At 37.5% G+C, this 27,854-nt stretch overlaps 1 protein-coding gene across 9 annotated transcripts in view; it reads left to right on the top strand.

Annotated features, from left to right (window-relative positions):
* Positions 1 to 27,854, top strand: part of DENND1A (DENN domain containing 1A) — a 600,479-nt gene that overhangs the window by 171,847 nt on the left and 400,778 nt on the right. For 7 of the 9 annotated variants that reach the window (XM_060200132.1, XM_016185023.2, XM_060200128.1 and 4 more), the window contains exon 4: positions 17,617 to 17,666. The exons of the other annotated variants lie outside the window; for them this stretch is intronic. In XM_060200132.1, the coding sequence (XP_060056115.1) occupies positions 17,617 to 17,666 (50 nt within the window). The remainder of the gene's footprint in view (positions 1 to 17,616; positions 17,667 to 27,854) is intronic. 9 annotated transcript variants of the gene reach the window in all.

Here is a 27,854-nt window from a genome sequence, read left to right as displayed (position 1 = left end):
ACCCCCTGCAGGTAGGGAGCCTGGGCTCCATCCTTAGGTGATTGTTGTGCTTTGAGCCACGTGCACTTAACCAGCTGTGCTACCACCTGACTCCCATATTCATCCTTTTGTTTCTGACTTATCTCACTTAACATAATTCCTTCAAGCTCTATCCAAAATGGGGTGAAGATGAAGATGAATTAATCATTTTTATAAAGTAGAATTTTAAAAAATATTTATTTATTTATTCCCTTTTTGTTGCCCTTGTTTTATTGTTGCAGTTATTATTGTTGTTGTTGGGTAGGATAGAGAAATGGAGAAGGGGAAGACGGGGGTGGGGGGGGAGATAGATACCTGTAGTCCTGCTTCACTGCTTGTGAAGCAACTCCCCTGCAGGTGGGGAGCTGGGGGCTGGAACCGGGATCCTTATGCCAGTCCTTGAGCTTTGCGCCACCTGCGCTTAACCTGCTGCTCTACTGCCCAACTCTCGAATTCATCATTTTTAATAGCTGAGTAGTATTCCATTGTGTATATATATACCACCATTTACTCAGACAGTTAACTGTTGTTGGACACCTGGGTTGCTTCCAGGTTTTAGATGACTCATTTCTTAATTTTCATTGGTCTTAACGTTTTTATTTCTCTGTGACTTCTTCATTGACTCAGTAGTTATTCAGGAGCATCTCATTATTTTTAGTCTTCAGGTTTTTTTTTTTGTGGTTAAAATAGTTTTTCATGTATTATGATTACAAATGATCTCTGATACTATTTCAGTTTTTGCATATATTTATTTTTAAAGAATTTTCTTATTTTTATGAGAGAGGGAGCAACAAACACACACAAACTAGAGCTTTACTCAGTTCTGGAATATTGTAGTGCTAGGGACTGAATCTTGGGTGTCAAGGACCTTAGACATGTAAATCCTTTGCCTTGGTACTAAGCTATCATTTCCCCAATCTATTTATCAGACATGAGAAAAGTAGTTCCTGTCCCTTTCCTCTATGTTGTGATCATGAATTTATCTTTCTTTAACCAGCATGTTTGTCTTTAGATCTGATGTGGATCTTCTATATTCATAATATAGATGAATCTTTTTCCTTTATCTGACCAGTCTATTTTTAGACTGGGGAGTTTTCACTCATTTAGGTTGATTACTGGCATGTAGGGTATATTGCTGCAGTTTAATCTGTTGTTTCTGATTGTGTTTTATTTCTGGTATTTCCTTTTCTCCAAATAGTTTCCATATTTTCTTTTGAAAAAGTGCTTTCATTTCAAAAGTGTTTTCTCTGATAATTCTCTCATTTTTTTTCTTTTTAAATGTCTCTATTTCAGATTTGTTTTGAAGTAACTATGAGTATCATGTCTATCTTTATCTGTTTTTTTTTTTTTTTCATTTTTCTTTTTCTTTTTGCCTCCAGGGTTATCGCTGGGGCTCAATGCAGGTACTATGAATCCACTTCTCCTGGCAGCTATTTTTTTCCATTTTTATTGGATAGGACAGAGAGAAATTGAGAAAAGAGGGTGAGATAGAGAGGGAGCAAGAAAGACACTGGCAGAGCTGCTTCACTGCTTGTGAAGTGACTCCCCTGCATGTGGGAAGCAGGCGGCTTGAACTGGAAACCTTGAGCAGGTAACCTTGCATTTTGTACTAAGCGCACTTAACCTGGTGCGCCACCGCCGGGGGCCCCCTCGATCTTTATTTATCTATCATAGTTTTTTAATGATGAGATTGAGTCTTCAGACTAAACAGTTTAATTATTGTCTTTTTCCTCTTTGGTGTTTTGTTGTCTCATTTTATTCCTGCTTATACTTCAGATTTTGTATCGCTATTTGCCTACTTGTTCAAGGCTTTTTGTTTTTTATTGTCATGTAAAAACTCCCTTCAACATTTATTGTAGTGTGGATTTAGTGGTGGTAAACACCACTGCTTTTGCTTAACTGGGAAATCCTTGATTTTTGTGTTACAGTTGGTTGATAATATTGCAAGGTAGTGTGTTCCTGCAATATTATAGTATTTTTGCTGAGAATTTTCTTTTATTGTTATCTTCTGATAGTATAACATAAGATAATGTGTCTTAAGTTAGGTAATTTTTAAGTTTATTTAGAAATCTGAGTGTTCTTTTAGCTCTTTAGACTTTATTGGTTGGTTTTGTTATTAGACTTTGGAAGCTCTCAGATACTATTTCTTTGAATTGACTGCTTCCCTTTCTCTTCCTCCTTCTGGTATACTTAGATCCTTATGTTTCCTTTTCTAATGTAGCTTGGTAATTTTTGTATGGTACCTTCATTTTTCTTTAAACTCTCACCTCACCAATTCCATTTGAATCATTACTGATATTTTTTATATTTTTCCCTTTTGTTACCCTTGTTGTTGTTGTTTTTTATTGTTGTTGTTGTTATTGATGTCATCGCTGTTAGATAGGACAGAGAGAAATGGAGAAATGGAGAGAGGAGGGGAAGACAGAGGGGGAGAGAAAGATAGACACCTGCAGACCTGCTTCACTGCCTGTGAAGCGACTCCCCTACAGTTGGGGAGCTGGGGCTCGAACCAGGATCCTTAAGCCGGTCCTTGTGCTTTGTGCCACGTGCGCTTAACCCACTGCACTATAGCCCGACTCCCCATTACTGATATTTTTATTTTTGACTTATTTTTGCCATTGTGAGATTGAACTGGCATACTATGCTTTAAGTGAACGTTTTCACTTTGTTTACTGTGTTATCTGCTTCTTTTTTTTTTTTTTGCAATTTTTATAGCTTCATTCTCCTTTCTGTCTCTACATTTTCTTCCTTATTCTGTTTTATTCTATATACAGTGCATTTGAAGTATCTCATTGAGTTTTCTACCAAATGACCATCTGAAATTCACCTCTTTGTATGTTATTAACATAGATTTATTTAAAATTTTCTTTCTTAGAAGAGATCGGGCATGTTCAGGATATCATGGCCATAGATTAGTATTTTCTTTCTTATTCATTCTTTCACAGGACTTTTTGTTTGTTTGTTTTTCTATTTGCTTTGATTTTATGTTAGGAAGCACCATTGTGCTAGTTTTGGACTTTACTTTTTTAGTACATTGGGGTGTGTGTGTGTGTGTGTTTGTGTGTTTTAGTATTTTAGGGTTTTCCTTTAGTTATTAATCTCGGGGAGGACCAGCCTGGGTGAAAAGTCCCTCACTGTCACCTCTCCCCACATGAACAACCCTGTATCAGTTTGAGTCTCGTAGTCTTAGATATTTCCTCTAGGACAAGATCTAGGTGTTTGTTTCTTGCTCCAAAGAGAGGCTTTCTTGAGTTCCCAAGTGGCAGTGGAGAGCAATTTAGTCTACCAGGCTATGTGTGTTACAATTACTTGAATTTTCTTATCCCCCCCCCCTCCCCCCCCCCCCCCCCCCGATGATTGCTGGGGCTTGGTGCCTGCACTATGAATCCACTGCTTCTGTGGCCATCTTATTTATTTATTTATTATTTTAAATTTTTTATAGGACAGAGAAATTGAGAGGGGAGTAGAAGGTAGAGAAGGAGAGAGAAAGCTAGACACCTGCAGACCTTCTTTACAGCTTGTCAAGTGACTCCCCCTTGCAAGTGGGGAGCCGGTGGGCGCTAACTGGGATCCTTTTGTGGGTCCTTGCATATGTGTGCCTAAAATGGTGGGCCACTTCCCGCCCTATCCCCCTCCCTCGTCACCAGAGTTTTCTATCTGATCACAGAATCTGGTTTCAGGAGAAAACATTAATTTCTCTCACCTTTGTGAAGGATTTCACTGAGTTCTGGAGATTTGGATGTCTTGGCCCTACCTTTGCTTCGTCTGTGATCTGTGCTGCTGTGATGTGACTGAAGTCTTAACCTCTCTCTACCAAGTTCACCAAATATGAATGATTTTCAGTCACCCACCTTCAAAAATTAGCTTTATGGTTTGACTAGGCATAAACAGGATAAGTGTTACATGAGCTGTTTTACTTAGTATGTTTCTGGTTGTGCATGAAATGTAATTTTTTTTCATGACTAGGTTCATGACTCCTTGTTTTCTGAATGTTTCCTCCAATCCACAAAATTCTTTTTTCCTTGTTAAGTTTGACTTAAGAGAAAAGCAGAAGGTAATACCCCTATGTCACATGAGGTTTGGCTTTGGGAATGCTATTTTTTAGTAAAGGTTTCACTTTTCCAGTCTCATTTCCTTCATATGTAAGAAAAGGAACTGATAATAATTTTTTTCTTTTTTTCTTTTCTTTACCAGAGCACTGCTCAGCTCTGGCTTATGGTGATGCAGGAGACTGAACCTGGGACTTTGGAGCCTTGGGCACAAGAGACTGTTTGCATAACCATTATGCTATCTATCCCTGCCCCTAATAATAATTTTGTAGACTTGACAAAAAAGTAGGCCTGATATACACATAACACCTGAATTAGTCTAATTAAATTAATATTTTCTGATGTAGCATGAGGAATTGAAGGAGGTTTTGCCCTTTCTGTATAATAGGCAATGTTTAATATTGTATCAAGTTCTAGGATATAGCTAAGTTTTAAATGTGGGTAAAGATCCTGGAGTCAAGTAATACATTTTTCTAAAACTGTTCCCCAATTACCAATCAGAGGGCAGAGGGACCAGCTATTTGTTCTCTTAATACACTCCACACAAGCCATGTTTCTCTCTCTCTCTTACAAGAACTCTGGTGACCATAGTATCCAATCCAGGACACTTTGAGAATAAACTGAGACACTGCAATAACACAGATATGATGTTCATAGTGTACATGTCTTATGCAAATGGCCATATGAAATTAGCCAAGCCTAAGACTCTTTGACACACATTCCAACTCTTTCATTGCACTGCTACAGTAAGAAAGTCATGTGGAAGGGAGGCTTTACTTTCAATCGGCCTGGTTTCTATTGCAAAATTCTAACTATATGAATATAACTGCAAAGACAGAATCCTAAACATACAGAAACTGAGGATAAGAATTTCTCTTTAATATCTCATTAATAATTAACAAAACATCAAGCTTGAGAATTAGGAGACAAGTTTGAGCCCGGGAAATAGGTATACTTGGGTTTGAATGCTAGCCTTTTCCATTTATTGCCTACTTTCAGTTAGATTATTTTCTTATCTATCTGAAACTAATTTACTCAAATTTCAAGGCTGATTTTATCTATAAAAGTGGTAAGATCATTGAGCATAAGTAATTCTTTTATCATAACTAGCTGCTTAGTTCCCTTTCACTTAACCCATGCCATAGAGCAGATGGCCATTGGCGTATAAAACAGAGCATGGAACTTTATAGAACAGTTAGATAACTTTAAGTTATATGCATAATTTATAATTAGGAATAAATAGAGTCAGGCATAAATGATAAACCTTTAGTTGGAAATGGCTAACATTTTAACATATGCATATATATATATTTCAATTCACTTCATTTTCCATGTTAAAAATGATTCTCTGATCAGCTCAAGTCTCTATGTTGTCTTACTAATTGCTGTGAAGATTAAACAAGACATGTTCTAGAATATTAGCACAGTGACTGGCAATAGTAAATAATCAGTCACTGTATTTTTTTTTCTAAATTTATAGATTATCTTTAAGTCATCTTTCAGCACCATCCCTTTACTGTGTGTTTTCTTGTGTTTTGGATTTTCTGCTAGACACTGGCAATGGGTGTAATTCTCACTTTAATTTTGTGCGGTGGCATAGATAATCCTCTATTTTCATCAGGTTTTTTTTTTTTTAGTTTTTAATGATCTTTGTTGGACAGAGACAGCCAGTAATCAAGAGGGAAGGGGGAGATAGAGAGGGAGAAAGACAGACACCTACAGCACTGCTTCACCACTCTAAAAGCTTTCCCCCTGCAGGTGGGGACTGGGGGTTCGAACCTGGGCCCTTGTGCACTGTAACATGTGCACTCAACTAGGTGTGCCACCACACAGCACCTTTTTCATCAGTTTTAAGATGAACTTAAATTTTTTAAAAAAATTTTTTTATTTAAGAAAGGATTAATGAACAAAAACATAAGGTGGGAGGGGTACAACTCCACACAATTCCCACCACCCAATCTCCATAGCCCACCCCCATGATAGCTTTCCCATTCTCTAGCCCTCTGGGACCATGGACCCAGGGTCGTTGAGGGTTGCAGAAGGTAGAAGGTCTGGCTTCTGTAATTGCTTCCCCAAATTTTTTTTTTAAATCTCTGAAACTCATGGATCTTACAATTGATAATAATGTCATATCATTTGTAGCAATCCCCCTTAGTGGTATTTAAAATGATTTTTTTATAATATGGCTGAAATTAATTTTTATGTTATCTTTGTATACAGAGAAATGGACTTTGGGAACTAAGAAGTACCAGATAAAGGGGAGCAGATTCTAAAGAGAAATTTAAACTGGTTATACTCCATATTTATTATAGTTTCTCTGCAATTCTCTTCAATCACACCCCCTCTCACTCTACTGCCAGGATTAAGGTTCCAGTGTGAGACTTCTTTTCCTTCTTGGATGCCTGAAAGGCACCCAGTTAGTTGGATGTTGTTTCTCTCCATGAGACACAAGTTCACACCTGATAATGGCGATGGCAGCAGGGTTGGCATGGGCATTCAGGAAAAGTAATGAACTCACCTTTAGAATCTCCCTGAAATTTAGAGGACTCAGATTTAGATTCTGGAGTTAGAAAATAACATAAAGGGAGCTGTGTGGTGGTGCACCTGTTTGAGCACATGTGTTAGTGTTCAAAGACCCAGGTTCAAGTCCCTAGTCCCCACCTGCAAGGGGAAACCTTTACAGGTAGTGAAGCAGTGTTGCAGGTGTCACTTTGTCTCTATCCCTCTATATCATCCCCTTCCCCCTCAATTTCTAATGGCCTCTATCCAATAAATAAGATAATAAAAAATTTAAAAAAGAAACATAAAAATATGGTATAAAATAATTACAGAAGACTCAAAAATCGCCTCCCCCCCATGACTTCAGTGCACTGCAATAAAAACCAGACACATTTGTGACTCATGAAGTGCTGTGACTTGGCTTAACAACTTGTGTCATAATTCAAATTGTACATTAGTGTATTCATTTATGTTACATCTATTTTTCCAACTAGATGATAAGCTCCATTCAAATGGTACCATTGTTTTAGCATATTACCTGGTATTAAATATATTCTGCTGGGTTTTTTTTTTGTTTTTTTATTTATTTAAAAAAGGAGACATTACAAAACCATAGGATAAGAGGGGTACAACTCCACACAATTCCCACCACCACATCTCCCTATCCCATCCCCTCCCCTGATAGCTTTCCTATTCTTTATCCCTCTGGGAGTATGGACCCAAGAGGGATGCAGAAGGTAGAAGGTCTGACTTCTGTTATTGCTTCCCCACTGAACATGGGTGTCCACTGGTCAATCCATACTCCCAGCCTGCCTCTCTTTCCCTAGTAGAGTGGGTCTCTGGGGAAGTGGAGCTATATACTTGATTTCAAGGACTCCTTTTTCATTATTCATCTTAACACATAAGATAGAGACAGAGACTAGTCAGAGGGGGTGGAGATGGAGAGGGAGAAAGGTAGACACCTGCAGACGTGCTTCAGTGCTCCTGAAGCTTTCCGCCTGTAGGCAGGGACCGGTGGCTTGAACATGGGTCTTTGCACACTGTAATATGAGTGCTTAACCATTTTGTGCTACCACCTGGTCCCTAGACATGGTAAAAATTTAAGGGACCAGTCAACGCCCATGTTCAGCGGGGAAGCAATTACAGAAGCCAGACCTTCTACCTTCTGCAACCCACAATGACCCTGGGTCCATGCTCCCAGAGGGATAGAGAATGGGAAAGCTATCGGGGGAGGGGGTGGGATATGGAGTTTGGGCGGTGGGAATTGTGTGGAGTTGTACCCCTCCTACCCTATGGTTTTGTTAATTAATCCTTTCTTAAATAAAAATAAAAAAATAAATAAATAAAAATTTTTAAAAAATTTAAGGGATCTGAAATTTATTTTTTGTCATCACTATGCCTTTACCACTTCAGATTCTTTTTTCAGATAGAAAGACAGAGATAGGGGGTTGGGCTGTAGCGCAGCGGGTTAAGTGTAGGTGTCTGTCTTTCTCTCCCTTCTGTCTTCCCCTCCTCTCTCCATTTCTCTCTGTCGTGTCCAACAACGAACGACATCAACAGTAACAATAATAACCACAATAAGGCTACAACAACAAGGGCAACAAAAGGGGGGGGGATGGCCTCCAGGAGTGGTGGATTCATGGTGCAGGCACTGAGCCCCAGCAATAACCCTGGAGGCAAAAAAAAAAAAAAAAAGATAGACAGAGATAGAGAGGCAGAGAATAGGTAGGAGGAAACCACAGCAGCAAAAAATTATTTTGCCAGTTTCTTCTAGTTATTCTGGAATTCATCAACCATATTTCAACAAGTATGTAAGTAAATATAGTAAACATTTGAATCTACGTCAAATGAGTGTTTGTCCTCCTGTAAGAATTAGTCTGAGGTCATATCTTGTTCTGACAGAATGAAAGATTAGCAGCTAGCTGTATATCAGAAACATACATCTTGATTTTTGACATACTTTGAGCTTGAAGTACCTATGGGACACAAAACTGCTCTGTGTGATTTGATGTTATCGTTAAAATGTAAAAGATCTTCTGTAATATGTGATATCTCATAGACTACTTCTGAAAAAGATTTAAACCTATTCTGGTATCAATTTTGGTATTAGTTTATCCCAAGTGAACACTGGCTTCTATTGTACATATAAAAGCAAAATATATAAAGTAAAATAAGGCATATATATGGAATGGAATTATTTTTCTCACATATTGATATCCTTCTGAAAAGGCATTATCTTATTACTAAAGATCAAAATCCTTAAGTTCCATATTTTTTTGAGGCCATATGAATTTTATAATTAAAAGAATAATGTTTCATATCACCTGTCTTTGTCATGAGATGTCCTTAAACTAGTCCAAGTATAAATTGCTTCACTTTTTGGGAGGGGGGGCAGGTGGTGGCACACCAGGTTAAGTGCTCACATTACAGTATGCAAGGACCTAGGTTCAAACCCCTGGCCCCCACCTGCAGGGGGAAAGCTTCACGAGTAGTAAAACCGTGCTGCAGGTGTCTGTCTCTCTCCCTCTATCTCTCCTCTCTCAATTTCTCTGTCTCTATCCAATAATAAATAAAAAATATTTTTAAAAATTTCTTCACTTCTTAAATTTTTCGGGTATATTTCTTTCAGAATTTGCAATCCATAAAAAATAAACGTTTGAGACAGTTTGTATTTGGGAATGACAGGGTATCAGTGAATGATACCCCATTAATCAATTGTTAAGTAATTCTCAAAAGCATATTTGTTATTTCCATTTTTTCATATTTTCACAGTGTTTGTTGCTAGTGTCTTTAACACCTATGCTACTGGATAAGGATATTAATTCTTCTTTCACATTTTAGGCTATTCTTATGAGAGCTAAGAAACACAAGGTTAGGTATATTACCAACTATGATCCTATCTATCTAGAGAAGCTGGGAGCCTTGATTAATATGCCTTGTTAACTGATGATTTCAGTTCCATAGTGATAGTGCTAGAATAATTTGTATAAACCAAGCAGTACAGATTCCTTATTTTAGCACTAAGACTTACAAAGGCTTCTTTTAGCAGCCTTTAATTTTGTACTTATGTATGTGACATAGCCTGTGGCTGTGATAGCTACTGTGAATCTCCAGTTGTTTGGGGATGAAAGCAGGAGGCAGCTGGAAATTCGGTAGCTACATCTAGCTGTCTACCTAGAGAAGGCCTTGATTTCAAGTTTATCTAAACAAGCTCGACTAATCCCAACTATCTAGGGGGATCCACTGTCAAAACAAGCAGCGTGGCCCTGAGGCAAACACAGCTATACAGAAATGAAGGCTGGGGCTTCCAATACTCCAATGACTGCATACTGGAGGCTTTTTCCCCCCTGAAAGAGGGTAAGAGAGGTAAAATTTGCATAATGCCTTTTCATTGCAAACTTTTGGAAAGCTGACAGACCTCCAGCTTATAGATCTGTAGCCACAATACAGAGTCTATAGGAGAATCCTTGAATGACCTAACCATATTGAAAGAAAATATAAAAGCGTCCAAGTATAGCCAAGTGAGAGAGGAAAAGAGGTTGATGCATTGTCTAACATCTGCTGTACTTCTCGTTAGTTTTGTTCTTTGCTATTCTGTGTGGACTTTGGAGAAGCCTAAGACAGCCTAACATGAATCCTATAATCTTCCTTGTGAATATTTATGTAGTGTGCCAGCTTCTAAGCTGTCCTTTGCGTTTCCTACTTCCCGCCTCATTTTCATGCTCTCAAATGAGGCCAACATTTCAAAAGCTAAATAAATGTTTGTGCATGTTTATAAAAGATTTGCATAAATTTGTCCTTGTCTGACAAAGATCACTTTTTTCTTATGCCAGTTCTGAAAAAAAATTTTTTTTTTTTTAAGGTTTTGGTGCTTGTCTTGACAACAAAGTTCTGCATCCCAGAACAATGATTGCTGATTAAGTGGATACGCAGTTGTGAGTGAATAGGCTTTCAAGATACTGGGTGAAAGGGCCTATCATCTGAGGACTGAATTACAGAATTTAGAAAATGTTATTAGAAATACACATTTAAATCTATTTTTTGGCTAGCGTATCATTAGGTAAGACAAAGAGTTCTTATAAGTTAAAAGAACAGTATAACCACCCATAGCTTTAAAGTTTTTTCTGTATAAATTTTAATAATTAGAAGGTTTCAGTAACTCGAGTACCACAATTTTTTCCTTGTGGTTGAACATATTTTAAAATAATTTTTAGAGACCTGTAGGCACTTTAGGGAACTTATATATCCATCATTTGAATATGTTGATATGACTACCTGAGTAGTAATCAGAGGGAATGTGCAAGACAATTCATTAAGATATCTGAAAGTACAATCATACCTTGAGAAAATGTAAACTATATGGAATATATATGTTGTATGTTAATTATGGGACACACACACTTTTGCTGCTGATGAGTTTGCTGAATTTATCTTTTAAAATTAGAATGGATTTTGTAGGGTGGCAGGGCATGTTGTGGATAGAGGTGCTAATTCAGTTCAGAGATATATGAAGATTGCAGTGCAGGAGAGAGAGAGGAAACAGCCAGTTCTGATAGTTCTTTGGTTGTACTGGTTTAGAGGTTTAAGTTGTCATTAAGGCACAAACTAGAGCCACTTCTCTGACACAGTTTTTATCACATCTGCTAGGCTTGTGTCCCAAGAGGAGACGTGGAGAGCAGTGAATTCAGCATGGGCCCATTATCGACTGCTTTTTCGTGTGTTGTAAAAGGAGTGAGACCTCAGGGAGGCTTGGAGCCTCCTCCCGTGTAATGTCCAAGTCAGATTTGAAGGACTGGTGGCAGGAAAGCTTTGGCCTTGGGGTGTGAAGCCTAAGAAATAGAGGCACAATTAAGTTTAAAAAATTCAAGGACTTTGAGCTTGATAATGAAAGATTTTTTTTTCCCTAGACTAATGTGAACAGAAAAGTTGCCCATCTGTGCACATTTTTACGTGCATTTAAAATATTTAAAAGCTAACAGCTTTTAATATGCTTGCAAAATAGTATTTTTATCAGTGCCTCTTTTTTTTTTTTAAAATAGTATCATCCTGAGGGCAAGTTGCTTCTTTAGTGAAATCATGTTTGCAGTTTTACTGCTGGGACACTATTCCTTTGGTATGTGCTGATTTCTGTTTTCCCCTCCCCCACGCCCCAGACCTTTCTTGGCTTTAAACACAGTGATAGTATAAATGCTCAGATCATAGAACAAGGCAAATTTTTAATGTTAAATCCAAGAAACTGTATACTGACATAACTGAATGATGATTGTAAGCTTATCACAACTAAATCCTATGCTCATTTTGGAAAGTATTTGAAAAAAGTGTTAAGAAGTTCATTGGTGTTTTACATTGACCGTATTAATATAGCTCTCTTTGTGGTATAAGGTTTAAAGTGAATAAAAAGAAATCTCAGAATAGCAGATGTTGTATAACTTTGTAGTTTAGGAGCAAGTCAAAGTGAATTTTTTTCATTTAAAGAAGGGGAAAGATACAAAATGGTAAAGAGATTTTATTAAGAACAAAAACAAGAAAAACCAGTACCCAGTATTTTTACTCTGACTTTAAATTAATGAGGATTTACCCTTATGTAATTAATGACCTTGATAGTTAAGATATAAAGTTTGTATAGTGAACTATACAAACTTTATATCTTTGAATTGCAACATAATTTTGTATGTTAGATATTACAGTAATTATGATGTATAATGGTTGAAATTTACCAAATTTATATTAAAAAACCACAACTAAATAAATATTGAAGTACACCAAAGAAAGGAGGCAGACCCTGTAGCATCTGAGCAGTGTTGTTAGAGATTTGACCCGGCTTTTATGTTCTGGTATTGAAAAGCTTTTATCTAAAATCCCTTTTTCAAAGGTTCCTCTCACTGGGAAAAAAAAAATTGCCTTGGATTTAATTTGACATTTATAGTGAAGGAGAAAAATCATTTCCTGATTTCATATTTAGGACATTTCTGATTAACTTTCTTGAACTTACTACTAATTAACTCTTAAGAACTCTGTTTTTACCATTGTAAATCATAGCTAGCACTACTTCTTATATTTATAGTCACTGGTTTTAACTTATAATGATGTAAAGTAGAAAATTTTTAAGTATTTTGTGTTTGGATTTTGTGTGTGTTCTGTTTTAACTTTAAACTTGAGTTTTAAGATCATCAATCAGAGGTTTTTCTTTCAAGTCAGTTGTACTGATCTCAGTTGCAGGACTTAAGAGGATCAGCATTTTCCTCATGATATTAAAAAAAAAAATTAAACAATGCTTTTGGAATCTGAGCTCCACTGATCTTTTCATCACACTTCTACATTTTGAAATGATCTAATATTAAATTACATATAGGAAACCCAGGGAATGTTCTCCCACTGTCTTCCAAACTCTGCTTCCTTCACTCTATTTTGGTACAAAGGTACATTATTGACTGTTCTATTAACTTGCAGCAAGCTCCAAACTGACTGATTATTGCTTTACATTTTACAAAATGTATTTATTTAGGAAACCTCTCTCTTTTATTTAAATGTTTTCCTGAACACACTGTTTTTTCCTTTTGAACTCTTGAGAATGTGTCTCATCTCCCAACATTCTATAACCCCAGTGGACATTGTAATTAGTCTGCACTTTTGTTTTTCAGATGTCATTTATTTCGGTGGGGGGGGTATATAAATGTGTCTGATAGTTGTTTACATTTGCCAAATACAACTAATTTTTGGTTTTGGGTTTTAGTGAAATGGTGAAAATAAATCACTTGGCATCTGAATTGATGGCTGCTGCAGGCTTTCTTATACTCTTCCAGCCTATACCTGAAACTCAGGGTAAATTAGTTTAGCTTTCTCATTATTAATAGTTCTAGCTAACTGCTTTGAATTTAGTGTTCAAAGTTTGGCTTCCAGGTAGGATTCATCGGGGATATTATAAATTTAAAACTTTATCTGATTTTTCAGAAAGTGGTTCAGCTGGAGCAGGATATAATCTTTCTGCAGATTGGAATAAGACCCTTTGATAGGCCTTCTGACTGAATGAGAATTCATACTGGGTGAAATGAATCCAAAGGATACTGAGATAAATCTTGAGTTCACTTCTGTCTTTCATTTGCAAATGAATGCAGTATTAGGTGTGCTTTTTTCGTATTTTGGTTCATATTCTGTGGCTTGGTATCTCCTTGTAGGCAGTTTTGTAGGTCTTGCTTTTCCACTACATTGTACAATCTGCTGTTTAATATATACTTAAGTAAAAGGTTTGTGCAACTGCCTGTCTTCCATGCCTCCCCCCTTTCCTTCCCATGTGAAATATCATACATTTTGTTAGGAAGAAAAGCCTTTTGAAAATTGCCTATTTCATAAATTGCCTGGTGACACAATGGGCTTGAATGCTATATTCTTGCCTCATTTATTTTGAAAACTTTGCTACTGAACTCACCTTAATCAATGAGCTCACTGTTGTCTCCAATAAGTTATGTGTTGGATATATTGATTGGGAGGGATTTTAGAAAACCCGTCTGGGGTTTATAATGTCAGCAGTGTTTTGATTATGAAAAGAGTTGGAACCTGGGGACATGGAACCAGGTGGTGAATGTCCTAAAGCTAGTGGTGACATGGTGGACTGGTTTTCTCCTGGGATCTAGTTCATGCCCTGCACTTTAACTATGGTGACTGGCTACTATAGATTCACTTTTTTTGCTCATTAAAATGTTAAAAATCAAACTGTACATAAAAAGATCTGTGAAAATATAAACTTGGAAATTGATCTAGAGAGCTGTTACAATCTTCCCCACAATGAGGTCATTTACATTTCATCAGCTTTACTGCATCTCCAAAATCCGATTTATGTTGCAGTAGTTGAGGTTAGTTGTCTGCAAAGCTTGTGCATACTAGAGAAAGTGGAGAGAAAACAGGGAAATTACCGTCTACAAAGAAAGTTCTTTAACCATAGACACAGGTTCTAGAGAAGTGGTAACTGGTTACAGACTCTTTTTCTCAGTTGATACTGAAAGTACTCTGCTGTAAATAATGCTCAAAACCTAATTAACTGATACTATTAACTTATTTCTCTTGCAAAGTGATAGCTTTCATATTAAGTTAATTGATTCTTCATTGGAAAAAGAGGATATGGTAGTCAAATGCATATATATATATATACATACGTGTGTGTGTGTGTGGGGGGAATGTCAGTATTAATGAAACTGATTTATTTCTACATTTTTATTTATGGAAAACATTGTTTGGTTTTTCTACCTCCCTTTCCCAAAATAAGAAGTATATCTTTCATTCTGATTGAGATAACCAGTGAATATGCCTTGCACAGAGTAGATGCTCATTTTTGTTTTTCCCTCTGATAGCACAACACTGTCTTGTTTGATGAAAATTGGAATATCAAGCTTCTGTAAAATCACAAACATGCAGAAACATACTGTAATGCACAAACATGTGCCTATATTTGCCTATACCCCCCTTTCTCATCCCCTCCCCCTTCCCTATTGTATAATTAGACTTATCTCTTCCTTCTTGGAAAGCTCCTGGGAAGTGGGTTATACTCAGTCTACATTGGGTATTTTGATATTTGTTCTAATATTTTCTGACAGACAAGTTCACAGTTGGTTATTACTCTTGACATTAGAAAGTGGTAAGTAGTTTTTATATTGTAGTGAGTAATGTGTTGGGCATATTAGAATCTTTTGAATCTGCTACTGGACACAATGCTTTTTTGTAGCCATGGGGTCCTTTCTTTAAAAAATCTTGAGGCCTTTTGGCAACTTAGCTTCAGCATATAGTACAGAAGCATTTCTGCACCTGTAACTTTTGAGGGCCAAAGGATAATTGTCTTTGTAACTGATGTTGGCAATGATTGAGCTCTTGGTAGTAAGTTTAAAAAACTGTTCACTACATGTACTGAAGTCAAGAGAAGCTTTCTGGTGTTTGAGACTTGAAGTTAAAGCAAACTTACAAGAAATTTTTTTTTGCCACGTACATCATAAGTATTTTGTGCATGCATGCAAATTATAGTATATTTTAGAATTACAACTAGAGATATTAAATGTGTATTATATGATCTCTAGCATCATCTTGATAATATTATGTACTATGAAGTAGATTTTATTTTTTATTCTCTGTTAGCTATTGTGATTATAGACATAAAGTATTTATTTTTATTTTTTTTAAATTTATTTATTTATTCCCTTTTGTTGCCCTTGTTGTTTTATTGTTATAGTTATTATTGTTGTCGTCGTTGTTGGATAGGACAGAGAGAAATGGAGAGAGGAGGGGAAGACAGAGAAGAGGAGAGAAAGATAGACACCTGCAGACCTGCTTCACCACCTGTGAAGCGACGCCCCTGCAGGTGGGGAGCCGGGGTTCGAACCGGGATCCTTATGCCAGTCCTTGTGCTTTGCGCCACCTGCGCTTAACCGGCTGCGCTACAGCCCGACTCCCAACATAAAGTATTTTTACACAAGGTAATAAGAGCTTGTGAATGCCACATTATTAAATTAAGTATTATAACAATACTGCCTCTTAGACTTTGATGAGATGCTATACCCTTTTTATTAAGACTTCTAGAAACTTAACTGTTTTATGACATGCCTTAGCAGTCCTGTGATATACATACTAGCAGTCCAAAGTGATATTAAAAAATAGTATATGCTCAGTTGAATTATGTAGGTGGGACATGCTCTGGAAGAGCAAGTGAATGTGCTTTCTGCTTCATTGAGTGGGTTATTAGATTGATGTGGTTTATTTCTTAAAATATAGAACTGGTTTTAAAAATAAATGAAGCGGGAAGCATCAATTCAGTTAGCATTGATAATTCATTGTTATTAGTTGGAAAAGTGCTACTTGTAAACTGATCTTTAATTTATATCTTGGATTAGGATTTGCAATGGGCAAATTCATTTTAATTTGAACCAGCTTCTAAATGACTGAGAAATGTGTTCTTCATTTTGTCTTAAAGTTGGGTTTTTTTTTAAATAGTCAAAAGCAAATCAAAATACATGAAGAATACTTTTCAAATTTTATAACATTGGTCTATGAACCAATAAGCACCAGTTGTAGACTATAAAAGTCTGCAGTTAAATTAAGTTAGAGAAAGAAAATCTGTGATGGAATTAATAATTATATATATATGTGTTTAGTTTTGTGCATATATACTGTCTATGCATGTGTATTATGTATCTATTGTGAAAAGTCATACACCATAGTCAAAATCAACATAGTAGTCTTATATGAAGTTAAAATCAACATAGTAGTCTTATATAAAGTTTCTCAAATGTCCTCTTGCTTTTGTATTTATTTTTTATCCTTCCCCTCAATAATGTTCTTAGTTTTGTGTATCCACATATCTTTAAAAAGCCACTTGCACTGATAGTTTGCTCTGGATTTTCATAAATTAAAAGCAGGTAAGTGTACTCAATTATAGTAATGATACTTAACTAAAAAACTGTACCCCTTGGTTACAAAATAAATTTATGCCAGAAATTTTAACCTTTTTAGTAAAGGACGTAAATGAAGTTTTAAACTCTTTAAAAAAAATTCACTTGACAGTGTCCAGGGACAATTATCTTTAAGTTGGTTCTCTATTTTGACTGTAATTTGGCCTATTGATGTTGGGGAGTGTTGTCTAATCCTGGCCCCCTCTGTTCCTAGGTAACAGGCGAAAAATGGTGCCAGCAACAGCGGCCTTGCCAGGCCAAACCCATGTGGCTTGGTGTTATTCACTGTGATCCATATGGTCAGGCTGGAGATGGTCCCTGGAGGGGTGTTAACACTCAGCAACCCAACCGCCTCCCTCCCTTCAGAGCTTTCCTGCGTAGCTCCTGCTGCTTGCCCATGTGTGATTCTTGATTAATTTTTCATTTTTAATGAAGTTTGATCATGTTTATTATTTCTCATGATTGACTGCCTGGTACTCCTCCCATGTAATTGATAAAGCCCATATTTCTTCATCTGTCTTCTCTTTCTTTAGGGTAAAGTTGCTAGATTGTGTGCAGTGGTTAATGTTAGATTTATTGGTCCCATTAGATGTATAAATTATCTCTCTTTTTCTCCACAGGAAGTTCTACAGACTTTGACCAAGTTTTGTTTCCCCTTCTATGTGGACAGGTAGTGTCAGATTTTAAACTTTACTTTAAGAAAAAGTGTCAATAAACTTACTATGGAAAATTAAAACCATACCATTCTTAACATTCTGTTTAACCTTAATTTGAAACATCTATGGTTCAAAGAGACATGTAGTATTCTCCTTTCCTGGGCATTTTACTGACAACTATCAAATGTTTGAGGCTTAGGGAATTCCATTGATTAGTTTGTGTGATGTATTTTGTATGCTATCAAAATTTTAAACTCTTATCAGGCTTAAATCATGATTAAGAATGGTTGGTATTTAATCCAGTGCATTCTATTTAAATATGAAGATGTTTTTACAAGTAATATATACTTCATGGTTTTCTGAATGTTATAGAGAAAAACTTTATTTTTCCATGACTGCAAGTGTCTATTTTGTTCAAAAGAGTTCAGTTATTTGAAAGGTGTTTGAGATTGTCTTGGTCACATAAGAGTGTTATCTCTGGGGAAATATGCATTCTCAGTAGATTTCCAGAATAAACAAAACACAAAATAATCTAAATATTTCCTTAGTATTTGCATCATAAAGGTCTGTTTCCTGGTACATTTAACTCCACTATAATTAGAATACTCTGAGGGTTAAGGAATTTGAAGACTTAATGGCAACAATTTTAGAAAAGTTTATTTTTCACTTTATAAAACTAACAAAACTACAGTTGCTAGCAATATTAGTAAAATGAGAAAATAATTTAGTCTTACTAAAACATGGCTACTAGATTTTCCATGAACAATTAAAGCATTATCTTTTTTTTTTTTTTTTAATTTTTTATTTATTTATGAGAAAGTTAGAGGGAGAGAGAGAAAGAACCAGAGATCACTCTGGCACATGTGCTGCCGGGGATCAAACTCGGGACCTCATGCTTGAGAGTCCAAAGCTTTACCACTGCGCCACCTCCCGGACCACTTAAGCATTATCTTTTGTGGTAATTTATTTCTCCACAATAGTGCTATCTCTCTTTAATTTTATCTTAATGGAGACTCAAACTGCTAAAACTTGAGACATTAGGTCTTTAAAAGTTTACTATATGCGTGAGGGAAATAGTTCAGTGTAGTAAGAGCACCAGCTTGCATGGTTGAGATTCCTTGAGGTCTCAGGTTCAGTCTTTAGCCCTAACTTAACCATAAGTTAGGGCTGATATAAAAATTAATAAAAATAAATAAGAATCAACAGAACATCAACCTTTAGAAAATATCTTTGTGTTACTAAATATTCCAAGGAAGCAACATAATATTTCTGCTTTCAGGAAAGTGGTATCATATAGTTTAATGTAGCCAAACAAGGGAGACCTAAAAGATTCTAGTGATTCAAGGCACATGAGGGTCGTATTCTGCTTGGGTCTTTTCTGTATTTTTAGTAGTGGTGTCAAAAGAAATTTTAAAAAGTATAAACACTCAAAAAGAACTAAAGAGCAGCTCAAACATATTACCAAGCACTTTAAATCACTGCTTTCTTGGTTCTATTTTTTTAAGTCAATCAACATATAGTACAGTATTTCCAGACTCGGAATTTTTAAAGTTCTAGTACTATGATTAGGTTAATGTTCAAAACACAATATCCTAAGTCAGTGTTTATAATGAGAGAGTGGAGAGTTCTTTTGTCTTTTTTAAAATCTTCTTCTAAAATTAGGAAAGGTTTTGTTAAACATTTAATGCAAAGTTTACATTTACATGTTAATTAGCAGTGCCTGAAATCTCTACTCACAAGATATCCAAGTTATGGCAAAGGCATCTTTATATGCAAATTAACAAAAGATAATGTTTTTCAAACTTGATAATGTGTTCAACAACAACAATAAATATATATATATATATATATATATATTGTTTTTGTATGACTTTTTGTTAGAGTAGTAGATCTATCTTGGATAGGTATTCCTTAATGAACTTGGTAAACTAATATTAGAAGAAGTGAATAATGAGAGGGCCAGGTGGTGACACACCTGGTTAAATGCACATGGTACTAAGTGCAGGGGCCTGTGCAAGGATCTGGGTTTGAACTCCTGGCTACCCATCTGCAGGGGGGATGCTTCACAAGCAATGAAGCAGGTCTGCAGGTATCTCTGTCTCTTTCTCTCCTGCCAGGAGCGGTGGATTCACAGTGCAGGCACTGAGCCTCAGCAGTAACTCTGGAGGGGAGAAAAAAAAATTTAAAAGAATGAGATTCAGTAACTCCCCCATCACCACATATCTTCCTTTCTTTCTTACTGTTTTCCCACCTCTCCTTATCTAAATGTCTAGAATATTACATTTTGTAATGTATGAATACAGACTTAATTGTAGTTTGAATATTTTTATTTTATCACTAATAATACCTGATGCTTTTTGAGGAGGTGGGTAGTAAAAATATTTTTCTTCTTGAATATTTCTCTCCAATTTAACCCTCTCCTAATTATGATGGTCTTTATATATTTTTTTCATAAAATTCTTTTGGACAAAAATAGCCCATTATGGATACATTTTAGCCATTGTTGTCATGTGTATGGATCTTTTTTACCTTGATTTTGCATATAGATCTTTCTTTATTTTCTTTTAAAAATATTTTTATTAGTGAATTAGTAATAATTAACAAGATTGTAAAACAATAGGATCATAATTCCATATAATTCCCACCACTTGAGTTCCATGTCCCCACCCCCTCCATTGGAAACTTTCCTAATCTTTATCCCTCTGGGTGTATGGACCAAAATTCTTTAAAAAAAAATTTATTAGTGATTTAATATTGATTTACAAAATCACATGTCTGCAGGAGTATAAATCCACCCCATTCCCACCACCATGGTTGTGAATCTTCAGTCTCCCCGCTGCAAGCCACCACAATCCCCCTAAGGTTGTAGACATGGGCCAACCATCATTTCTACAACTATTTGTCTACATTTATAGATAATTACCCCATTTTTCTTTCTTTTCAACCCTGTGTCCCCCTCCAAGCCACTCATGAGAACATTACTACCTCCCTATGTCCTTCTTTTCCTCTTCTCTGAGTGCTGATGGATCTGGAGTTCAAAGCCCTCTTACCTTCTTCCTTCTATTAGTTCTCTACCCTGGGAGTACAGATCAAGGTTGTTTTTGGGTTGCAGAAGGTAGGAGTTCTGGCTTCTGTAATTGCTTCTCTACTGGACATAGGAGTTGGCAGGCCAGTCCATACCCCCATCCTGTTTCTGTCCTTCCCCAGTGGGCCAGAGTTCTGGAGAAGCAAGGTTCCAGGACACACTGGTGAGGTCGTTTACCCAGAGAAGTTAGGATGGAATCATGGTAGCATCTGCAACTTGGTGTGTGGAAGGTGGTAGGACATACACTGAGACAAAATGGTTAATGAACAGGAACCAAAAAGTAGGAATAGAGCAAATGAGATTAGAAATCTTAGGGTAGGGAGTTGGGCGGTAGCGCAGTGGGTTAAGCACACATGGCGCGAAGCACAAGGACCGGCATCAGGATCCTGGTTCGGGCCCCCGACTCCCCACCTACAGGGGGATCGCTTCACAGGTGGTGAAGCAGGTCTGCAGGTGTCTGTTTTTCTCTCCCCCTCTCTGTCTTCCCCTCCTCTCTCCATTTCTCTCTGTCCTATCCAACAATGATGACAACAACAGCAGCAATAATAACTACAACAGTAATAAACAACAAAGGCAACAAAAGGAAAAATAAATATTTAAAAAAAAAAGAAATCTTAGGGTAGGAGAAAGCTAGAAAGTCTAGCTCAGGCATGTTCTTGGGGGCACACAATTACTGTTTTTTTTTTTTTTTTTTTTGCTTGAGTTTGATAGCTAGCCTGGATAAAAGTATTGTCTGAGAAAATGGTGTCAGAGTAGAGAAAAGAGCTAGAAAGTTGGATTAGGGCAGTGAGTAGTTCCCATTTATTTATTTATTTATTTATTTATTTATTTATAAAAAGGAAACACTGACAAAAACCATAGGATAAGAGGGGTATAATTCACACAGTTCCCACCACCAGAACTCTGTATCCCATTTCCTCCCCTGACAGCTTTCCTATTCTTTTTAAAAAATATTTATTTATTCCTTTTTTGTTGCTCTTGTTTCATTATTGTAGTTATTATTGTTGTTATTGATGTTGTCGTTGTTGGATAGGACAGAGAGGAATCGAGAGAGGAGGGGAAGACAGAGAGGGGGAGAGAAAGATAGACACCTACAGACCTGCTTCACTGCCTTTGAAGCGACTCCCCTGGAGGTGGGGAGCTGGGGGCTTGAACCGGGATCCTTACATTGGTTCTTGCGCTTGGTGCCACCTGCGCTTAATCCGTTGCGCTACCGCCTGACTCCCTCATTGTTGTTGGATAGGACAGAGAGAAATGGAGAGAGGAGGGGAAGACAGAGGGGGAGAGAAAGATAGACACCTGCAGACCTGCTTCACCACCTGTGAAGCGACTTCTCTGCAGATGGGGAGTCGGGGGCTCGAAACGGGATCCTTATGCTGGTCCTTGTGTTTCGTGCCATGTGAGCTTAACCCGCTGCATTACCACCCAACTCAGCTTTCCTGTTCTTTATCCCTCTGGAAGTATGGACTCAGGGTCATTATGGGATACAGAAGGTGGAAGGTCTGGTTTCTGTAATTGCTTCCCTGCTCAACTTGGGCATTGGCAGGTCAATCCATACTCCCAACCTGTCTGTCCCTCTCTCTCTGTCTCATCTCTCTCCCTCCCTCTCCCTCTCCCACGCCTATTTCTTCCCCCCTCCCCCAGTGGGGCAGGGTCCTGGGAAGCATGGCTCTAGGACACATTGGTGGGTTCGTCTGCCCAGGGTAGTCCAGTTGGCATCATATTAGCATCTGGGGCCTAGTGGCTGAAAAAAAGAGTTAACATACAGAGCCAAACTGTTGACTCATCATGAATCTAAAGGCTGGAATAGTTCAAATGAAGAGTTGGGGGGGGTGGTCTCTGTTTCGTAGATAGTTAGTAGTCCTATTTTATATTACAAAGAGCCCATGACTATACTAGTGTTTGTTTTTTGTTTTGTTTTGTTTTTTGTTTTTTCCTAAGCCTGACATCAGATATGCAGGTGGATCTAAGTTACTGTCTGGGGAGATGATGTCATGGATAGAAAAAAGGACCAGAAAGCTGGATCAGGGAAGAGAGTGGCTCCCAAATACGGGAAAGGTGCCCCTACCACCATTCCCTACAGTGAACCTCAAAATCTACTCTTCCCCCCAGAAGAGAAGTATTGTTACTTTGGTACAATACTTCAAGACCAGCCCAACTTCTGCTCTGTGTTTCCTTTTTTTTTTTCCTTTATTTTTATTTTCATCATGTTTATTGCTGGGGCTCATTGCCAGCACTACGAATCCACCACTATTAGTGGCCATTTATCCTTTTTTCCTCCCTTTTCCTTTTTAAAATTGTTTGTATTTTGTTAGGACAGAGAAACTGATAGAGGATGGGGTGATAGAGGGAGAGAAAGACACCTGCAGACCAGCTTCACTGATAATGAAGCAAACCTCTGCAGATGGGGAGAAGGAGGCTTGAACTTGGGTCCTGGCATTTTGTAATATGTGTGCTTAATTGGGTGCACCACCACCCAGCCCTGGATCTTTCTTATATTGTTTTATTATCCATCCTATAGATGTTAACTTTTATTGATATGAAAAAACCCACTTTATTGTGGGAACTGTTATTTGTTTTGTGTGTGTGTATTCCAACTCCTTATTGGGCACAGGATGACTATTTCTCTTCTTTTTGCATACCTTTAACCTTGTAATACCTTACAAAAGAGATAATACTAATGAAAATCATATATAATAAATACAAATGTTTTAATTTACTGTTTTTTAATAATGTGCAGTTATGCTGTAAAATGAGTATATCCAGATTCTGAGGTCCACAAAGCCCCCCCCCCCCAGATATATTTATGATACTGTTTTGAATTGGAAAATGTGTCAGCATGGAAAACGAGTAGTGCCCCAGGTGATTGTGCTCAAGAAAGAAATCTACCTAACATTTTCAGTATTTGTCCCCCAAGGAATGGTGATACAACTTTGTGACATTTCTGGTCTTATTTCAAGAGTAGGATTTTTTTCACAGTCATCATCAGATTACCTATTAACATTGACATTTTGCTGTCTCTTGTGCTGTTTTGATTTTCTTTCTGAAACTAAACTTATAGAAAAATAATAATGCCAGAAATTCTTAAAAATAAAGTGTTTTATCATTTATTATTATTATAATTTTAACCAAATCTCTGTTCAGATATGTGTGGTCCCCCCCCCCCTTTTGGGGTTATTACTGGGGCTTGGTGCCTGCACTGTGAACCCACTGCTCCTTGAAGCTATTTTCCCCCTTTTTGTTGCCCTTGTTTATCGTTGTTGTTATTGCTATCATTGATGTTGGATAGGGCAGAGAAATCGAAAGAGGAGGGGAAGGCAGAGAGGGGGAGAGAATGATAGACACCTGCAGACCTGCTTCACTGCTTGTGCAGCTACCCCCACCCCTGCAGGTCAGGGCTGGGGGCTCGAACTGGGATCCTTGTAACAGTCCTTGTGCTTCTTGCCATGTGCACTTAACCCGCTCGCTGCGCTACTGCGCAGTCCCTGTTTTATCATTTATTACCTCATTTTATCCTTCAGTCCTAAGAGATGAAACCAGCATTGTTATTTTCATTTAAAAAAAAAATGAAATGAAATCTGTGACTTGCTCAGGGCTCTCTGGCTCTTAGCATAACCTATTTGTCTGTCATCCAAATGATCACCTTCTGGAAAAATCACTCACCAAATATACAGAGAGAAAGGAAGGAACTTTGTATTTGAGTGCCTAACAAATGCTAATCAATGTGGTCAGCATTTTTACATTAGTACCTCATTTATCCTTCCTATGAGATAGGCAATGGTGACAGCTCTTTTACAAAAGAGCAAATGAAGGTTCTGAATGTATAGTATTCATTATGCTGGGTGATATGGAAATGGTATCAGGCTTGGCATTCTGCCTTCTCTGTATTTCTTGAATCTAGTTCAAGAAGTATTATAAAGGCATATATGTATCCAAAAAGTATAGGGACATTTCAGAAGACTGAATTGGTCAGAAAAACTTTTAGTAGGTGAGACATGTTGAGTCTGCAAGGAAAGCAAAAAGTGGATAACTGGAAGGGAGAACGTAACACCCCATATGCTTTGAAGAGCAAAGTAGAGGAGAAACTATGAGTGAGCCTAGTGATTATTCAGCCATAGCAGATGGAGCCTGCTGAGGAGAGGGGGATGTTTATTGTGATAACTTGGGCTCTGATTATATAGGATGCTTTCAAATGTGTGGGAATGGAACTTACAGAATTTTAAAGCTGAATATTATCTGATTCAAACGTCCCATCTTACAGAAGGGAAATCAAGAGCTGTAGAGGTGCGGTGAATTGTGTGTGGTCATAGCTGTGTAATTACAGAGCTAAAAAAGAAAAAGGTACTCGTATTACCAAACATGAGTTCTTTCTTTTTTAAAATATTTATTTCCTTTTTGTTGCCCTTGTTGTTTTTATTGTTGTTGTAGTTATTATTGTTGTTGACGTCATCATTGTTGGGTAGGACAGAGAGAAATGGAGAGAGGAGGGGAAGTCAGAGAGGGGGAGAGAAAGATAGACACCTGCAGACCTGCTTCACCACCTGTGAAGCGATGTCCCTGCAGGTGGGGAGCCGGGGACTCGAACCTGGATCCTCACGCGGGTCCTCGCGCTTTGCGCCCACCACATGTGCTTAACTCACTGCGCTACCACTGGACTCCCAACCAAACACGAGTTATTTCTACCCTACATTGTACTTATAGTTCTTGGTGGAAGTGAGAAATGATAGTGCTGAAATTCCTGTATTGCTTGCCCTTAGTAGTTGCCAACCTGCTGGAGTTAGTCAAAGTACTCAAGAGACTTGCTGGGTGCTGGAAAATCTGTTCTTCCGTGTTTTTACTTCTGCTTTCAAAAGTCAGCTACCATTCAACTTCTCTATTAATTATACTGGAACAAGCAAATGACCATGAACATGAAGTGACACAGTTCTTTTGAGTGGCACAGTCATAGTTTAATGACTTAGGATGTAAACACAGATACAAATATGGCTTCAATGATCTATCATTTTATTATGTATCCACTATGTGCCAGGCACTGTGCTGTGTTCTTTTCCTGCACTTAAAGTTTACACATTTGCATGATTAGTGTTTTCAGAATGTCACATATGCGATAACAGGCTCAGATAGGATCAGTAACATGCTGAAAGGTCCCATTGTTTGTTAGAGTTGCTTTTGGAATTTTTATCTTTCTGAATTCCAACTCTTATCATTTTTTTTTACTGTGTCATGATGCCTCCCTTAGATCCATCACAGTTATGAATAAAGTATTAAATTTTAATATTTTATTTCACAAGTAATATATATTGTAGAGAAATAGACAATCTGGGTGAGAGTAGATAGCATAATGGTTATGCAAAGAGACTCTCATGCCTGAGGCTCCAAAGTCTCAGGTTCAGTCCTTTCACCACCATAAGCCAGAGCTAAGCAGTGCTCTGGTAAAAATAAATAAAAAAATAAGTACACAATCCAAATAACTGAAGAAAATGAAACCCACAATTACTACATTAAAATATGTATTTGCCCAGACCTCTCCCCTTGCTTTCGCCACTATACATCTTCCTTTGCTTTCCCAAACAGTCAGTTTGTTGCATCATTACATTATAGTGTTTGATATTAACACAGCAATTGGGCCTTGGTGGACAGGGTGCGAAGCACATCAGTCTGGAGAACTAGGTTTCGGTTCTGCTATTGAGTCACTCAGTACTGTGAGGCAGGAGCTATCTTCCCTGATGGCTTTGGTTTCTTCATGGATCAAATATGGGAACTAGGTCGGGGGCCGGGTGGTGGCACACCTGGTTGAGCACACATGTTACAAATATGGGAACTAGGTTAAAGCTGTGTCCTGTTGTTAAAATTTCGGAGGCTCTTGACGGCCGGGCTAGCTTCACGGGCGGGTAACAGAGAGGCGGAGACAACGGCTGGGCAGGGAAGCTGTATTTCTTTATTCAGGAACAACGATTCATAAACTAAACCAAACTAATGACCAAACAGAACTCTGCTGTCTCTTTGCGGTGGCGCAAGCACTCTCTCTTACTCTCGAACTCTGGCGGGTTTCCTTCGGGGTGGGGCCAAGCGGACCCATGAAACTAACTGGACTGATCTAATTCTCTCGGTGGGGGAGAACTAGAACCCAATGTAAAGCATACAACAGTGTCCCTTTGTTTTTTTTTAATTGTTATTAATTTATTAATAAAATAAAAAATATTGACAAGACCATAGGATAAGAGAAGTACAATTCCCACTACCAGAATTCCATATCCCATCTCCTCCCATGTGACCCTTTTTGATAATTTTTTTTGTGTGTGTGTGCACATTGACTTAGTTTCAAAGACTTTACTTCATGAGATGGAGAGAGTTTCACACTGAGAGAAGTAAAAGCCAGAACATCCTTCTAGTACATATATAGTGTCTGGGATCAAGCCAAGAGTATGATGTATGCAAGTCCTGCATTCTACTACCTGAATTATTCCCTATCTGCTGCTTATAATTTTCTAATTTATTAGTGATTTAATAATTTATAAGATTATAAAGCTATAAGGGTGTAGTTTCACACCACACCCACCACCAAATTTGTCTCCCACCCCCAATGATAATCACCATAATTCTTACAAAGTCTTAGAAAAAGTTCTTGTATTTCAGTTCTCTGTGTACTACATGTGACCAAAAACATCTAGTAGTTTCCTTCCTTCCTTCCTTCCTTCCTTCCTTCCTTCCTTCCTTCCTTCCTTCCTTCCTTCCTTCCTTATTTCCTTCCTCCCTCCCTCCCTTCCTTCCTGAGCATTGCTCAGCTATGGCTTATGATGGTGCAGGGGATTGAGCCTGAGCCATTGGAGCCTCAAGACAAGAGAGTCTCTTTGCGTAACCATTATGCTCTGTACCCACTGCCTATATCTGGTAGTTTTCATTGACCTCCTTAGTTACTTCACTAAACACAGTAACCTCCAATTCTATCTATTTTGTCCCAAAGAACACAATATCATTTTTTAAAAATTTCAGAGTAGGATTCCATTGAATATAAGTCCCATAACATCTTTTTTTCTTACTAATGATTTACTAATTATTTACAAAATTATAAGTTAATAGGGGTATAATCTTACACTTTTTCCACAGAGTTCTGTGT

Source organism: Erinaceus europaeus, chromosome 10 (genome assembly GCF_950295315.1).
Source record: "Erinaceus europaeus chromosome 10, mEriEur2.1, whole genome shotgun sequence".
Lineage (NCBI taxonomy): Eukaryota > Metazoa > Chordata > Mammalia > Eulipotyphla > Erinaceidae > Erinaceus > Erinaceus europaeus.
The sequence above is the reverse complement of the archived record's forward strand: the minus strand, read 5'-3'. Positions and strand labels throughout refer to the sequence as shown.